The 17,330-nt window shown below is 40.3% G+C and overlaps 2 protein-coding genes across 3 annotated transcripts in view; both read right to left on the bottom strand.

The window, feature by feature from the left end:
• The window catches only part of rabgap1l (RAB GTPase activating protein 1-like), a 124,907-nt gene extending 113,889 nt beyond the window's left edge, over positions 1-11,018 (bottom strand). For both annotated transcript variants that reach the window (XR_005894205.1, XM_041040682.1), the window contains exons 1-6: positions 10,913-11,018; positions 4,957-5,182; positions 4,307-4,454; positions 2,120-2,324; positions 1,109-1,283; positions 436-593 (exon numbers count right to left, since the gene is read on the bottom strand). Coding sequence is in view for 1 of the 2 variants with exons in the window: in XM_041040682.1 (XP_040896616.1) it covers positions 436-593; positions 1,109-1,283; positions 2,120-2,324; positions 4,307-4,454; positions 4,957-5,094 (824 nt within the window). In the remaining variant the exon portion in view is untranslated. The remainder of the gene's footprint in view (positions 1-435; positions 594-1,108; positions 1,284-2,119; positions 2,325-4,306; positions 4,455-4,956; positions 5,183-10,912) is intronic.
• A 2,905-nt stretch (positions 11,019-13,923) lies between these two features.
• On the bottom strand, positions 13,924-14,818 carry fam163ab (family with sequence similarity 163 member Ab). Its single transcript, XM_041040770.1, has 2 exons — positions 14,726-14,818; positions 13,924-14,322 (listed from the first exon to the last, which is right to left on the bottom strand). The coding sequence occupies exons 1-2, from the start codon at positions 14,816-14,818 to the stop codon at positions 13,924-13,926; spliced, it is 492 nt and encodes a 163-aa protein (XP_040896704.1).
• Between the last annotated feature and the right edge of the window lie 2,512 nt (positions 14,819-17,330).

Below are 17,330 nucleotides of genomic sequence, written 5' to 3' on the forward strand. Positions count from 1 at the left end.
AGAACAAGTAACAGTAAGAAAATGAAATTCCATTTCTAAAATACTTGATAAATGATGTCTTCTGAAAATGGAAAAAAATGTCTTACTGTGTATGCTCTTTGCAGATGAACAGTAACAGATGAAATAGTATTGCAGTGGCACATTAACAGAACCACACACGTTTCCAACTATCAATATATCTATGATATCCACAGTCCTGAACTGATAAGAAAAAAACCTGCGTGTGTTTGTGTAATTCATATCTATCACAAAATTCTGCCAAAAAAAAAAAACACTGGTGCTACACCACCATAGTATAATCTAGAAGCATCGCTGCTAAATGCATACTCTCATGTAATTTGAGCCTATTGTATAAAAGTGAGAGTAAGTGGAGACACCTGGATCATTCATTTAAAACTCTGTGTATCTGTATGCGTGTTTGTGTGAACCGAGTACCTGTAGTTGCCCTTGCCATCGTCCTCTTTGATCTCCAGCAAGACAGTGAAGGTGTAGAGGTCGCTGTCAGGCGGACTGGACAGCGCCGTGTCCCTGATGTCTGCCGGACGGGAAGAACGACGAAAGGCTGTGGAGAAGCTGTAGAGGATTCGACTGACCTGGATGGAAAAGGACAAGAGAATTAACATTAATTAAGACAGAAAGTGGGGGAACTACGGGAGACTAGGAGGACAGAAGAAGAAGAAAAATAAAACAAAAAAAGAATAAAATCTAAATGGAATAGAATCTCATTTAAGAGCAAGCACAATTGAAACCGAGCATGAAAATTACAAGGATAGCAATAGATTAAAGAGCAGGATAGATTGGAGGTTATTGAGATAACACAACAGAAGACAACAGTGCCCTCAGCTGGTTTTTCAGTGTCATTACATAGAGGACTGTAGTAAACATATACCATTTTTGCATCAGTATGTAGTCCACATACTCACACACATACTCATACTCGTACATTACAAAGCAGTAATATGTGTTCTTAAAGATGGACAATATGGGTATTGTGGGTATTAGAGTGCCGGGCTGCTCATCTAAATCATATGGGATTAAGCACACCACAGTGGACTAAAAACCATGTTAAGACGCAGTTTGTAATATGGATTACATGGATGTAACTCACAGCTTCTTTAATGTGGCAGGAGAAGACGTGGATCTGGAAGTCCTCAGAACTTCTGTAACTCTCGGTGAAGGAGAAACAGTCGCTTTCCACTGAGCCCTCCCGTCCACGCGCACAGAACAACACCTTGTAAATGGGGAAGGAGGCAATCTCTGTACCTGAAGCCTGGTCCACAATCCTGGAGAGAGTCATTTTAATTTACATGTGAAATGATGTTTCAGTCCAGACTTTCCATCAGTATAGCAGTAGATTAAAGATGCTAAACTTTAATTTATTAACTAACCTGTCAAGCAAACCCGTTTTATTTTTTTGTCAATAATCAGTTTTAACATTTATTACCAAAATTACCATCTCTACAGACATGTGACTTGACATGCCAGAGCAAATATCTCACATTTTGAACCTTTTAAAATGTTGCATTTTAACATATAGATCTGGCATCAGATGCTGTATATTACTTTGGGCTCCACACAAGGTCTGTACAATAACAGTCTATCTCAATGAATGGCATTACATTTTATATTCACCCAAAGTTCCATTCAATCAGGAAGTAAGGGATTCATGTCATTGTATTTTCAACATGGTCAAAAAAAAAACAATGTGTCATTTCCTCTGTGGTGTATGTAAACATTTCATGTTCCCTTTTCTTTTCTTCTCTGAGGTGAAATCTTGTCCTCTTACTTCACCTGTAACTCCACTTCTTGATCTCCTAAGTTGTTTGTACTGAAACCTGTGATGTGCTTTGCTTTGCCAAAGCAAACACAGTGCCTCCAACACAGTTATAAGTACAGTTTCTGTGACGACCTTACTTATTACATGATCTTTGTCCATCAGTTTCACAACACAAATAAGGTGTTACCAATGCCCTACGTTTTAGCTGCTTTACTGCATGATCATTTTAAATATGGAAATGTATCCTATTTAACAAACTGATCTACTTTTCCTTCATCTTAGGCCACTTTAATCGACCCTGGTCTCAATACACTCAGCCCCCTCTCTTCATGCATTACTGACCTGACAGAGCCATCTGGTCCGCAAGGGACATGCAGGGTGATGGGGATAGGGATGGCACTCTCAGCTCGCAGGGTGGCCATGGCCCTTTGTGCCTCTGCCTCGTTGCGAGGGGCTTTGACCCAGGTACAGCCCAGGTAGGACAGCTTGTTAAACTGGACACTGTCCTCCTCCAGGACAGTGGGGCTGGGTGGTGCTGGACATGCTTCTGTGGACAAACAGAAAGGTTGTGATATATATATGAAACGTGTTCTTGGGGTTTTGGGTCCATATTCTAGGACAAATCGATGTCCATCTCTCTCAATTTAATAAAATTTGAACCAAGAAAAAATAACAATTGTCTTATTAGCATTAAACAACAGCATATCCCATGACTCGAGAATAAAATCAAAGTATAATGAGGACCTGCAATTTTCTGGACTTTCACATCCTGCAGTCTAACAGCTCTACAACAGCCTGGTTCATTTAAGAAGAGAGACAAAAACAGATAAGACATACCTACGAATACACAACAAGGGAAGTTTTGGAGAAGGCTGTCCTGAAATGGCCTTTGACCTAAAACTTTCACACTTTGCAAACAGGAACTAGAACAATGAGAGTAGCAGCTGGGCTTCCACTGCTGACTGGCTCTTAATCTACCCTACACTAACCATTTCCCCTTAACTCAATCTGTTGTTCATTGTGCAGCTCGAATCTCTGGAAACGAGGAGGATGTGAAAAATAAGGTAATTACACATCAATAAATAAACACATGACTTTATAATACATGTTTATGGTGTTAGACAAAGTTTGCCTGTACAGAAAGAGTTGGTTACAACCAAGGCACCTAAGGCATATTTGAAATTAATGATAACTCTCAAGCATCCAAAAACAACTTTCCATCTTTTACCTGCTTACTTCCTCTGCATTCAGCAGCTGCCAGAACACCCAAACCAGTTCTACACCACATATAGTATGTTTAAAAATAATGATATTGTACTAGGAAACATTTTGGACATACCAGGAGTTTTTGCAGTTTGCTGTGCTACAAATTTCATTGTTAGCAACGCTGTGAATTTGATTGAGGAGACAGAGAGGAGCATGTGCTTCCTTCCTCTGTGGCACATGATGTCACTATTTGTTTCATGTCACCTGAAAGTGAGGAGCTTCACCAGAAGGGCTCAACACATGACTACATCATCCAAAAATACATGCAGAGAGAGGTGCTTCACAGGGGTTCATCTCCCCTGATCGTGGGCCTGACAAGTACCCGTCAAGTTGTGCAGTGTCGGAAGAGTTGAATCCTCTGGTCTCTCAAATGAAACAATGGATTTAAATCACACATTTGTTTTTTGTGTACAGTAGTTGGGTTGGGAAAGATATTTTAGACTCATTTGAAAACCAGAATCACAACTAAACAGGGGACATGAAACCACAACATAAGGATCATAACGAAAGTCCAAAGTTTGCCAGGGCAGAATCAAATTAGAGTCTGACATTCTTCAACATAATTAACATTTAATTGATCAGGTGACTCCATAACTCTCAGACAATTAAATATAACTGCAGTTTCCACAGTGAGATGGCCCACAGGGACTGGAGCCCGTATGTTGTAACCCTTGTAGCACTAATGCCTTGCACATGCCACTGAGGTAAACAGTACAGTACATCGACCACAGTTTGAGTGTTGTTTTTGCACTGATGTTTGTTAAGCTGTCTGAGTCACCCTCACCTTGCTGATATACAGAGCAGTTAAGCCAGTGTCAGCCATTTCAGAAACCAGCCTTGCTAATCTGATAGAGCAAAAATAGATTTTGGTATGTCAATGTCGTGCACACAGCTGCATTTTTTTCAAAGCACTCATTTCAGTTTCAAGCATTTTTCATCCAAGAATGCGTTTCACATGGGTATTTCTACTCTGATATAAAATTCCAGTAAAACAAGAGATGAGCCAAAAATAAGCCTTGTTCACACCACTAGAATAAATGACTGCTTATATCCGAGTTTTTGCTCAACTGTTGATATTCTTTTCTGAAACCCCTATGAACTGAAACCTGATGCAACACAAAAACAAAAGACACCACATCCAGTCCCAGACAGCACAACAAAACTAGCTGCTTTTTAACAGTAATATCTTAATGAAAAAGATTTTGCTGACTGAAACGTGGACACAAAGACTGTAAATGGACCTGAAAAGTCCAGAGAGTATACCTGGAGGTCGGGCTTCCAGGACATGGGTCTTTGGATCTCTGTGCTTCTCCATCTTTTCCACATTGCTCTTCTCCACCTTCACCTCATCATCATCATCCAACACCTCCTCCATAGCTTTTTCTAGCTGCTCACTTCCATTCCAAGACATCTAAGGAAGTGAGGAAAAGAGGAAAAACAGAGGAAATGGGGCAAAGTGAAAAAAGGAGAGATAAAACACAGTGAGGAAAAGGAAACAAAGACAGATGACAGACCAGAGCTTCCTGGACTGACTCAATCCTTAGGCAAAAGCTTGTTGATCACCTTGTTTCCACTTGCTGTCAGTGTGCTTTCTTGTCGTAATCACACAGCAAAACCACATGAAATGCAGGTATAAATACATCTACTTGGGATTCTAATCATCCACCACTACTCCAGCAGCAGCCACAGACACATTTGGCTGAGTTAATAAGAAGGGTAGATTACTAAATCCAGGAAGAAATTAATGGGGAAAAAAGGTGTTTTAGCAGCTGTATTTGACCTTCTCTAACTTAAATCTGAACTGCAGTATTCAACTGGCTTAATTTTGGATACTTTTGTGCTATGGGGAAATTAATATTACATATTAAATCATTAAAGCCAGGTGTAAAAGTGTGTCCATGTGTGCTTCTGACCTTGAGTCTTGGTTTGCCCTCGGAGCCCTGCGGGGACCCGGCAGCACTGGGTTGTACCAGAACAAACTCCTCGCTGGTGACAGTGGCCACGGACTCGGTAGAGCTGCTGACTTTTCCCAGTGAGGAGCTGTCATCCATGGCTGGCTGGTTTACTCAGGGTCGGCTGGGGAGACCAGGGTTAAAGCTCTCCCCTTCCCTCTCCTGCCCGCCCAGCTCTGTAGGCAGCCTGCATGCACAACAAACGGAGTGGTATTAAAGCTCTTTTTCTGGTATTTCAGTGAACAGTTTAAGCGTTTACAACAGATGAGGTAATCTGTAAAAACGTTTTTGAGATACTTTCTCAATTTTAGTTACAACCTCATAAAAAAGTCATAGACAGCTCTTTACACTGACTAGATACATCTATTTAGGGCCTGGTTCATGTTTTTTTCCATTTAATAAATGAAAATTTAACAGGTTACAGTTAAGGTTCTGTGTGCAGTGTTGTCATTGTACAAGACAAAGCTAAACCACAACACACCCATCCAGTACTCAGACACACCAATGACTTGCAAGATACTGGCCAAACAACTTCCTGTTTTTGTAAGTCACACTGTTAGGTTGCAAGTCTGGGCACAAGTTACTCTAAGCACTCTGTCATCTCTGAGTTAATGATACTAGCCCAGGAGTAAGGACAATTTGTAAACCTAACCTCAAATGTGCAGTTGCACAATTCCTAAAATTGTTTTCAGGGCTTGGGATGTGATTAAGTCTTGTCCAGATCACTCAGGGATTTGCCAGTTTCCTGTCACAGTCTCTGACAGGCCAAGCGGGCAGCCAAATGGGGTCAGTGAGCTTCCTTTAATCACGGTTGTGGACGGTTCCATTTTCAACATGCTTTTAATGCAGAACTTTGAGGTGATATAATGGCTGAATGCTCAGGCCTCTGCAGTATTAGAACACCAGCAGCTGGTTTCAGGTGAACATTCTGTTGCTATGTTAACCCCTGCTGGTACAGTGTTATAGAAGCTGCACTTAAACTGACAAAGTCCAGATGTTTGACAAAACAAAGGCATCTTGTATCTACTCTCCTAATGTCCTTGTTGGAGCAATATCTGTAGGCATTCTTTAATTAACATCGTTTTGTGATTTGTAATTGAACAGAATTAAATTTTTCTGTGATTAAATTAGAGTAAATTACTAGTTTAAATGTGTATGTATTTTGTTCTTTTTACTTTTACTCCTGCAGACTCATTCCCAAAGACAAGCACTGTCTAAGTCTGTATCCAGCCATTGTCTATACATGTTACATCCTGCAGGTTCATTAGTTTTGCGGTGAGTCCGGCTACACCACAAACAAGCACGTCTTCATGCAAAGCTAGCTGATACCTGAATATAAACAAGTAAGAATAGGTAAGTAAAAGACTCACTGTTTCTTTACATTAAATTACCTCTTCCAGAGAGGTTGGGTTTTCACTGGTGTCTGGTTGTTAGTTTGTTTATTTGACAGCAGAATTACACAAGAACTACTGAATTGATTTTCACCAAACTTGGGCCAGGGAAGAATGCATTAAATTTCAATCTTTGTCTCTAGTGTATGTTGTTTGATAATGGCCTTCACAGAGGTTCACTGAGTGCTGAGAAAAATAAAGAAATTGCACATTTTAGCAAGTAATCAACAATAATTAAGTGAAGACTACACTGGTTCCAGCTTGCAAAAAAAAACAAAAAAATACATATATGTTTTTTCTTACTATTTTCTGACATTTTATTGTCTTAATTAATGTAATGAAAACAAATTCTGCACATTAACCTATAATGGAAAATAAATATAATGAAAATAATAATAATAAATGTTACTTGCAGCCCTAGATGTATGTTTCCAAAGGCATTGTTTACCAATACTATTGTCCCAACTTACTTCTGCCAATAAAGCAATGACAGAGAGACTGTGTGTAAATGTTGTACAGCTCAAGCAGCTATGTTTGCGATGATGCCATGGAGGAACACACACACAAATAAGCAAACACACAGAGCTGAGAACACAAGCATGAAGGGGGCATTCATCCACACACAGTGACATGATTACATGCACACAAAAGGCATTCATACACACTTAACCCAGGCAAATTACATTCGTACACGCATGTGCACACAGACATAAATGAAGAAAGTAGTGGGATCATGTGCTTCAATCACACTTATTCAATTACATGGAGCACAACATGAAGCAGAGAAGTGAATACTCTCACTGACTGACTTAGCTGGAAAGAGCTGCAATGAGAAGGAACCCAGATAAGAAACACAGATAATGTCGGGGCAGGTTGGGAAATTATGGTATTTAGAGCCAACTTCCTCTGAATCTCATGTCTCTTCCACTTAAGTCTAACTGGATCTGAAGCATGTGATATACATACTTCAGCCATACTGAACTGACTATCATTATAATTACTTAATGCTAACTGTGCAAGTACAGAACATCCTATAATCACCCTCATACACAGAAAACACAATGATACACCAAGGAAATCTTAGACAGTATTTTGTGTAAAAAAAAAAAAAAAAAAAAGGGGGGGGGGGGGGGGGGGAAGAAAGACTGTAACTGAGGCTTTTGAAATATGACTACGTCAACGCTTAAAATATGATAGGTGACTTTGCTGATTTATCCATTGAAGACTAATTTTACAAGCATCTATCAGTTGCCAAGTGGTCATTTCAAACCAGGTAATTACACACACAGAAGAGTATTCATCTAGATTCGACTTTCTGCTCTAACTCTTGCTGACTGTGGGTGGGTGGACAGTTGCTTCCACTCTAAATGTAACTCTGAACACCAAGGCAAATTTTCACCCAGTCATTACCAGTCTACTCCTCCAGTCCAATCCCAGTTGGCAGCCTTGCTACCCAACAACTGCCTGCATGGAAAATGTGAGTGGCCAGTGATGTAGGGAGACACAACACCCACAGGCGCTGGGCAAACCAGCCACATTACGTCTATAAGGGTGCATGTGGTTTCAGTGTGTTGCCTTGCCCTGCTGTCACAGATACAACAGTATCAACAGACACATGAAAAAAAAAAAAAAACTGCAGTACTGTGATCCTTGTTATGAGAGTCAAAGGAGTAAACTACACAGACCTCAAAGTGTAAAGTCTGACGAGCCAAAATATATGATTATGTTCTACTTGATGGAAGTTTTATATAATGCATGATTCTGGATGCAAGATGCATGGGTGAACAATCTTCTGGCACTTCACTGGAGGGTTGGATGAGAGTGCAAACTTTTTCTTTTTGCCATCTTTCTTTCTGTGATGCATTTGGTCTAGTGTCTCTTCTGGCTGTACACAGTGCTGGCTAAATATCTGACGAGCAGCTCATTCTAACTCCGTCTGCTTTTTTGACTCCGCAGACCTTTCTATGAAGAACACAGATAAGGCTGCCCAACCTCAACCTGCTGACCTGCTTTCCAGTCTCTCATTCAGTCATGTGATTGTGGGGCATAAGCACACTGAACAGACCTGTCATTGCAACATGGCAAAACCTGTTCAGTAGTTAAAGTAAAAAAACTAACTTCCTAAGTCACTATCAACTTGAATGACATCATTGTTCACTCTTAGGTCTGCTGGCCACTGCTGGCCACCGTACACTGTGTCTGAGTGTGAGCCAATCAAAACCCAGTTTATTAAACAGGCTAATTACAGGTTATCTGCTATAATGGTGCCTCTGGTTTCTGGATGGATAACTCCATACTGGGATTCGGGTGTGATTTTAGCACCATCATGGCTGGGAGTCCATTTCCCTGCACGCACTGATGTTCCTTGAAAACCTGTTGTGTGAAAGCCACACCACACATCATGTTAAAAGCTACTCCAGCCAGTCCAAACACAGACGGAGCCTGGTGATTCAACACAGCCCCAGAGAAACAAAGAGCACAACCTTTTTTTGTGCAGCTGAGACGAAAACCAGCTCAACCAACAGTATCTGGTTTTTAGTAACACCCAACACCTGTCACTGAATCACTTCCCGTTACGTCTAAAGCTAGAGCCATACCAGTCATTTTCATAGTCAAATACAATATGTATGTATGTTCTGTTTTGTGTGTTTGTGGTTGAATCAAAAATATCCACCTGCTTCAACCTGAAGCAGACTGTTGTGACAACCTGTATTGTACACTGTACAACACAGCAGCAACACAACACCGCATATGAAGAAATATGATTTCAGTAAATCTGTTGAATTAATGTGAAATGCAGGTTAATTATTCCTGATGTACTTGTCAGTTTTCTGCTTGGCTCTTTCAGTACGTCCTTCGTGTCAAAGAAAGACTTCTCCATCAAGGAACACAAAAGGGCACTTTTGTGCTAAAGCCTGGCCTACATCAGACTAGTACCTGTTTATTCATGTTTGTTCCTACAACCACGGTCTACTGCTAGTTAAATATTCACACACGCTTCATAGTCAAATTGTTACAAGCATTTCTCCATGATACAAGCTGGAAACTATTCATTTCATATTCTAATACATCAGCTACTTTCCTCTTGAAATATTACCGATATCGCCTGGAGCAGCTTGGGAGTTTAAAAACCTAATAAAACCTCCATTTAATGGATAGTTGCTTACAAAAAGGCTACAAGAACAAGCCAACATACCAACCATGTTTTGCATTATTGGAAAATATGCTACTAATACCTATGCAGAATGCCACGAAAAAGGAAGAGGAAAGGGAAGGAAAATAGTATGGCACCTCCACCTCTTCTATTCTATTCTATTCTATTCTTAATGTATGCCAGGGAACTCACTGTGCTTCATTATTATTTATATCATATACTGTAATATCGTGTTCTAGTAGAAATTATGGGCCTTCCTGTTCTTAAAGGCTGAGTTTAAGCACTGAATGTAATGCCATCATGTGAAGTGTCACCAAGCATCACCCCCAAAACACTGTCACACGCTCAGAAACACAGAGATGTTTTTGTGAACATCACTTTGTTACTTCTGTTATGACTGATTTTCAGTGCAGCAAATGTGACATGACAAGAAGACGCAGTGATGTTACTGAGAGGCGGTATGGGTACATTTTCTACTAGGCAGCTGTATGCCTAGTAGAAATGCAGCTGCCCCAGTCAAATTAAACTCACTTGGATGGAATATGTCAAGCAAAAGCTACAGATATGAGTCCTTTCTGGATTAGAGATTAATACGGTAAAAGGCTCAATTCCAAAAAGTGTCACCTGAAGGCATCATTAAATCAGCTGTCGATGCTTTGATTTCCAGCTGAGGAAATGGCTTTGCGGTTGAAAACTCAATGAAATGTTGTGTTAAACTGTGTTAGACTGGATTCGTTCCATTAATTGCTGCTGTAAAGTGTTATTGCTACTCTCCCTGGTGTCTACAGGCCTGGATGGAGCACATCACACAGTCTCTCACAGCATCAGCAGCAGGCTAGCTTTGTGTGACAGCTTCTTCTCTTTATGACGGGTGTTTAACTACCATTTAGTGGGTTAAATGAAACTGGCATGGTATCGTGTGGTCAAGTAAACAAAATCAGCAGACCTGCACAGCGGAGAGACCCCTTTCACAGAAAGAGAGGCAAGGCGAAATTAGCTAACGACAAGCTAACTTACCCGTACAATCACAACAGTTTTTTTTCTCACCGTGGTAATGATAACATGGGTATGCAAAAGTAGACCTATAGGTAAGGAGCTAGCTGTCACAACAGGTGAATGTAGGCTAAACAGGAAGTAGCTATGTGTGCGAGGCTAGACCTGCGAGCTAACGCTAAGTTTGGCTAACGCTAAGCGCTCAAAGTCTAAAACAGTTGGAGCAGTAGGTGAAGGAGCGACCTCGCTCCGCGACACCCCGCCCGGCTCCGGAGGAAAATGACGAGAGAGAAGAAGGAAAACAACGTTTCTCATCCCACTGCATTTAAATGTGCCAGTGAAATCAACACAGGTGTAGATAATAGAGCTGTCAACTCACTTGTTTAGAGCGTTGCGGAGTTGCTTGCTAGCTGTCAGAAGAGTTGCAGCGAAGATCGTGTATTTAAGAAGATCAAGCACTCGGGAGTTTAGTGGCACGCCTTCCGGTTTGGAATGTTCACGCATGCTCTGTGCTCCTTGCAGATGATCTGGCTCACGCGCCTCGTACATGCAAAGTACAACAAATTCAGTTTATGAATTTGTTTTTGCCATGTATGTGTATACATATACACATTTATTTATTTTTTGACAGACAGTACAAGGCAAAAGTTTTAGACACTAAAATGAGGAGGTTTTCAAAAAATAATGCCAGAAATTGTTTTTATCAGTTAACTTCATACAAAATTAAAAACAAAAAAACAAACAAAATCAAATTAATATTTGGTGTGACCACCCTCTTTAGTACACTCACACAATTTTTCAAGGTACTTGGCAGGTTGGTTGTTACAAGTATCTTGGAGAAGTTTCCACAAGTTCTTCTGTGGGGTTAGACTGTCTCAGTGGCTTCTGTCTTCTCATGTAATACCAAACTTACTCAGTGATGTTGCGATCAGCGCTCTGCGGGGGCCACGGCATCTGCTACAAGACTCATTGCGCTTCTTGTTGCTAAAGATAGTTCTTTCTGACTGTATGTCTGGGGTCAGTCACACTCCAAAATGTATTTGGGACCAGTCAGGTGCCTCCCCGATGGTGCTGCGTGATGCATAAGAATCAAAACATATACATGATGTAACTCAAGTGAATTTAATGTGGAAAAGTATTTCCAATTGAACAAGTGTAATACTGTTTGCTTGTGTGTGTGTGTGTGTGTGTGTGTGTGTGTGTGTGTGTGCGTGTGTGTGTATTTGAGAGTGGATGAGACAGAGATTCTTGTCAGTAATCACACAAAAATCAATTTCAAGCAGTTACAAATCTTTAATTGTCAAAAGTTAACACTGCCAAATATTACTGTTTCTGTATTTATCATGTATGATTTCTGTTTTAACCACATTTCTAAAAATTTTTTTCTATGTTCAAAGTTAACTAGTTAAGTAAGTAGTAAAATAGATAGTTAATACAATGGCTAAATAAATGAATGATGACAATGAATCCTTGACTGTGATAGTGGACAACAACATGGAGAAACACTGGTTTTATTCCACTGAATCCTCTTCAGAGATTTCAGTTTTCCCAAAAGCAAACATATTGATCTTCAGTGATGAACTTTGATTTGGCTAGTCCACTGCACATTTATTTTCCCTTTTTAATTAATTCAGAGAAAACTCACAATTCTGATGTAAAATGGTCTTGAGAAGACTTAAGATGTACAGTGTAACAGCACTGCAGCTGGCAGCTATTTAACCTTAATGAAAAAGTAATTGAGAACCTAATGAAGTAGCTGCTGATCAATGAATTTCAATTATGTTATATGCACTGCTGAAAAGAGGTTGGGAAGTGCATTTTTGTTTAATACTCGAAAAACAACACTAGGCCTGCCCAAAAATCTTGCAGAATTATCCAACATTATCACACCATGCACGTTGGTAAGGTTTCCTGCACTGTTTAGTCAGCCCCACTGATTCCTGCTGTACACAGAAATACAAAGACAAGTATCACAGGAAATAGTATTGTGAATGTCAAGCAATGATGGGTAAGTGTCATGTATAAAATAAGCACTGTGAAACTGTTTTCAATCACACAAATGTGTACTCTGGCTTTCTCACAATGTGAAAAAAAGCATGAATGGAAATGCCATGGTTAACTGCATTTGAAAGATTCAACATGAGAGTAGTACAGGAGTATAGGAGGTGTGTGTAGACAAAATAGCACAAACTAGTAAATCACACTCCCTCATCCAAAATAAATCATGTTCAGATCCCAGGGTGCATCTCTCTCAGTCAAGAAGACAATGGGATGAAGAGATGTCTTTGTTGCTTTCAAGTTAATATTTACATTTCAAACTTTTTGCATCACTGTCAGTAAAGAGAAATTCACTCAGTTCACTTCAAGCTTACCGTTGTTGCATTCAAGGGCTCAGACATCCTTGCTTATTCACAGGTTTACGCTTTAGGGGAGAGAGTGGTGGTTCAGTGCTAGATCTTGCAACCCAAGAGGTGTAGAAGTACTGTATCCAAGATCCAGTTTTAAATGCTTGTTGGTCTCTCTATATGTACACTGCTGTAATATCTCACTGGATGTGCACACTGCTCAGGATATTCCTCCAGTAAAGTTGATGAGATGAAAACTGCTGAAAGTAGATTACTGGAGATGAAGAGCTGCAGTAGTTTGCCAACAGCTTGCATAGAGAAAGCTTGAGTCTTCTCTTATACATTTCCTGTAAGTCTAACATTCTTCCAGAGATCCAGAAAACAGAAGCGGGGATGCTGACTTTTCCTTTCTTTGCCCTTCTTCGTTTTCAAATGTATTTCAGTCTCAATTCTGCTTATCATGACAAAATTGCTTCATTTTTGATACATACTTCATAATACTGGTTTTTTTTTTTGTTTATTTGTTTCTTTTTGTTTTTTGTCTTTTTGTCAGTCACTGGGAAGATATGCAGCAAGAGAAAACCATAAATGACCTAAGATAGCCCTCAGCCAGTAAAGACAGTAACAGTCAACACACAGTGTACAGCCATACCCTTCATGTGGGAACAAAGGGACATTTTCTTACGAGACATTATACAGCTACAGTTTAATCTACCATCAGCTATAGAATCACTGTCTTTATGAACATTAACATTTAAAATTTAAGGGTATAAAGTGAGGAACAAAGTTTGAAAGTCATCACTGCTTGTCACACACTTAGGTCTTCAGCAGTAGGCTTAAATAATCCTCAGTTAACCCCCCAAACCCCAAACCCTAATCAAATGTGATAATGTAACCTGCACGAACAGTGGGCCTTTATCCAGCAGATCCTCACTGGCAGCTTCTATAGGTGTCAAAATCACTTTTGTGGTTATGTTAGTGGTGGTGCTGGTGTGAGTGTAAGTGCAGTTGTGTGTATGGGTGGTGTTATGGGGTTCTGGGGTGGTCACACCTCAGTGCTGATGGCTCGGGTATTGGTGTAGAAATCAGGAGGCCGCCCTCGCTGAGTCTCTCTCAACAGGGAGCCTCGGACAGCGGGCAGCGGCATCGCCAGTGCCTGGTTCTCATAGTGTGTGGGCATGTAGGTGATGCGCTCGCCACCATTGCGCATCTCATCAGTGGTACGGATGTAGAAGGGTGAGTCGTAGGGTGAGCAGGTGGGGCAGTAGCTGCGTCGCCCCCCTCTGGGTTTGGTGAAGTTGGAGGATCCCGACGGCTCTGGCGGTGACAGGGACAGTGGGGTGACGATTGACCCGTCCAGGCCTGTGACACTGCAGGCATTGCAGGCAAAGTGTTGCTGAGAGATGGAGCCGCTGTCAGACCCATTCTTCTTACAGCAGTAGTACTACACAGAGAGAGAACACACGTGAAGACATGAAGAAATGAAATAAAAACAAAGGCCTCAAAGCTTGTTGTTGTTGTGCACCCATTTGTTAATAAATTATTGATGTAATGTATGTACTATGGCAAAGATAATATAGCAATGTTTGAACTCTATACTAGTAACTATAAATTTGCACAGCATTTGCGATTAGTATTTTCAAAAATATTAAAATATAATGTGACAAGGAATTCATATTGGTGAGGTGGAATTTAAAAATCTAGGTGGAGGAAAGACTGTCTATAAGGAAGACAGGGAAAGAACAAATGGATGAATGGATCTGCAAGAGCAGAAATGAAGTAAATAGTACTGTGTGTATAGATGCTTACACACATACATAAACACACAGATATAAACAGAGACATACCTGGAGTCTACAGTAACAAAGCACAGCTATGATACAGAGAAGTATCACTGTGGCCAGTATTCCTCCGGTTATGACAACAGTTCCAGCTGTCATCCGACCAGCTCTCCATCAAACTCTGACAACAAGCACAGGAAGTCACACCGTCAACAACAGGCTCCTCAGAAGATTTGAGGTTTCATGAAATCACGTATCTGTCAGTGTTACATGTAAACATCAATTACCATCATAAAGGACATTTACATTTGACACTTTTTGTAAATATGAAATTTTGAAGATTAATTACACAGAATAACCCTTGTTGTGATTATTGTTGTCATACTTACGTTCAGCAAAGTTGCTTAACACCTGAAAGCAGAAAATAGGTAGTTAGAGGTAGTTAAATTAAATGGTAGACAGACAGAGTGATAGATAGATAGATAGATAGATAGATAGATAGATAGATAGATAGATAGATAGATAGATAGATAGATAGATAGATAGATAGATAGATAGATAGATAGATAGATAGATAGACTTACATCAGAAGAGTGTTTGAAGGTTGCAAGGGTGAAGAGAAGTCAAATCACAGGTCAAAGTTAAGAGGTCACACCATTGGATAGCAACACTATTTGAACATCTCTGAGGAGAGACGGAAGAAGGAAGGAGAGGAAGAAGGAAAGGAAGAGGGAAATGTGAGTCTGAAGAGCCTTTAAACATTTTTATCCACAAGGTGGCACCGTGAGAACAGAAATATGACTCTCACACACAAACCAACGAACAGTACTAACACTAGATAATGCAAAGGCATGCAGAAGAGTGTGTTTCGTTAGAAAAGAGCATGCATGTGCAAACACACACCCCATACACAATTACATATGCATTACATACATACAGGTGGTAGACAAAATAACAGTAACACCTGTATCTAGTGTGATGCAGTAACATTCAATGTTTTGTCCCCTTGCAAATGCCACAAACTATTTCTTTTACCACCACAAGAAAGCAATACCAATACGAAATAATAGTCTGAGTCTGCTCAGCCATGGCAGTTATCATTACTTGCATTAACTGTCCAGTTCTTCACAAAACAGATTTTAAGTCTCTCCACAAAATCAGTGAAACAGAAAAACCATTAAGTATTAGCCATACTTTATGTAGACAGAGAGGAAAGAAATTGAATCAATGAGAATGAAAACATCAAAGACACTTAATTAAAACACCATTCTCCAAATTCTCAAACATGCATATTCCTGAGCAATGTCTCCCACTCTGTCTCATCCACATTCAAATACACACACACTCAAATACACACATACACACACACACACACATGCGCGCGCGTGCACACACACACACACACTCAAATACACACATACACACACACACACACATGCGCGCGCGTGCACACACACACACACACACACACATATATGCGGCACCAGGAAGAGCTGCAGTTCTTCTTTGTAGGTAGAGAAAGGAAAGGTATGATGATAAAAAAGGAGGGAAGAGAGGATGGAAAAAAGTAAGAATGTATGTCAGAAAGAAGGAAGTAGAAAACTTAAAGAATACAAAGGAAGGAGAAAATGTAGAGTTACAGGACCAGATGTGTATGGAGGCTGACACACACACACACGCATATTTACACCTTTCTGCGTTAGCAAACAAAGCTAATTTCTCAGCCTGTCACTTATGATTCCTGCTGTCTGATGTGTGAATGTGCTGGTGTGCGTATGTGTGTGTCTCACCGGTACATGTGATATGATAGATGAAGTCTGTCAGTCTACTCAAACTAGACTAATGACAGACAAAGCCTAGCGCCTACGTAACCCACAATGCAACTGGACTGTCAACAGATCAGAGATCTTGGTGTGCTATGCTGGCTGCAGTTAATGTACAGGGGTCTGATAAGATCACTTCTATCTCTCAGATTTTTCTAACTGTCAAATTCATAGTATCCAGGCCCAACTGATGCTGAGTCCATCACTCGAGGCAGTTCATCAGACTTCGTGCAGCTCACCCTGGAGCCACAAAAGACTAAAGCAGAACTTTTCAGAGAACTGGATATGATGTCCCATTCATTCAACATGAACATTTTTCAGGCTTCACCATGCCTCTGTCTTTTTGGGCCCATATAAGATGCACCTTAGAGCCCTTCTTTGGCTGAGGTGGACATCTTCCTGTTGCAGCTAGGTGTCTTCAGCTAGGTGTTTTCTGGCTGTGATGCAATTAAAAATAACCTAAAACAAAAATAAACAATACTTTGTGTGAACTGTATCATTATCCAATATTTCCTGATGTTTTCTAGCTGTTTCTCTACTTGTTGCACTGTGGGATGATTGTGTCCACACAATCACAGTGACACAGTGATCAAAAAGGGATCAATGTCAGTGTGTATGTTTGTTTTAAAGCATTTGAATGGATTATATACTGTGGTTCACACATATAATGACATAGTACCTTTTATGAAAAATATAATAACTCCTGCGATGTACTGTAACTGCATCTCAAACGGAAACACATTCCGATTGGAGAATCGGAATGTGTTTCTTCCTTAAAAAGACAATGGACTGGATGTGCTGTCAGACTCTCCACTGAGGAGAAGAAAAGGAGGCCGTGCTGCTCCCAC

Source organism: Toxotes jaculatrix, chromosome 6 (assembly GCF_017976425.1).
Source record: "Toxotes jaculatrix isolate fToxJac2 chromosome 6, fToxJac2.pri, whole genome shotgun sequence".
NCBI lineage: Eukaryota > Metazoa > Chordata > Actinopteri > Toxotidae > Toxotes > Toxotes jaculatrix.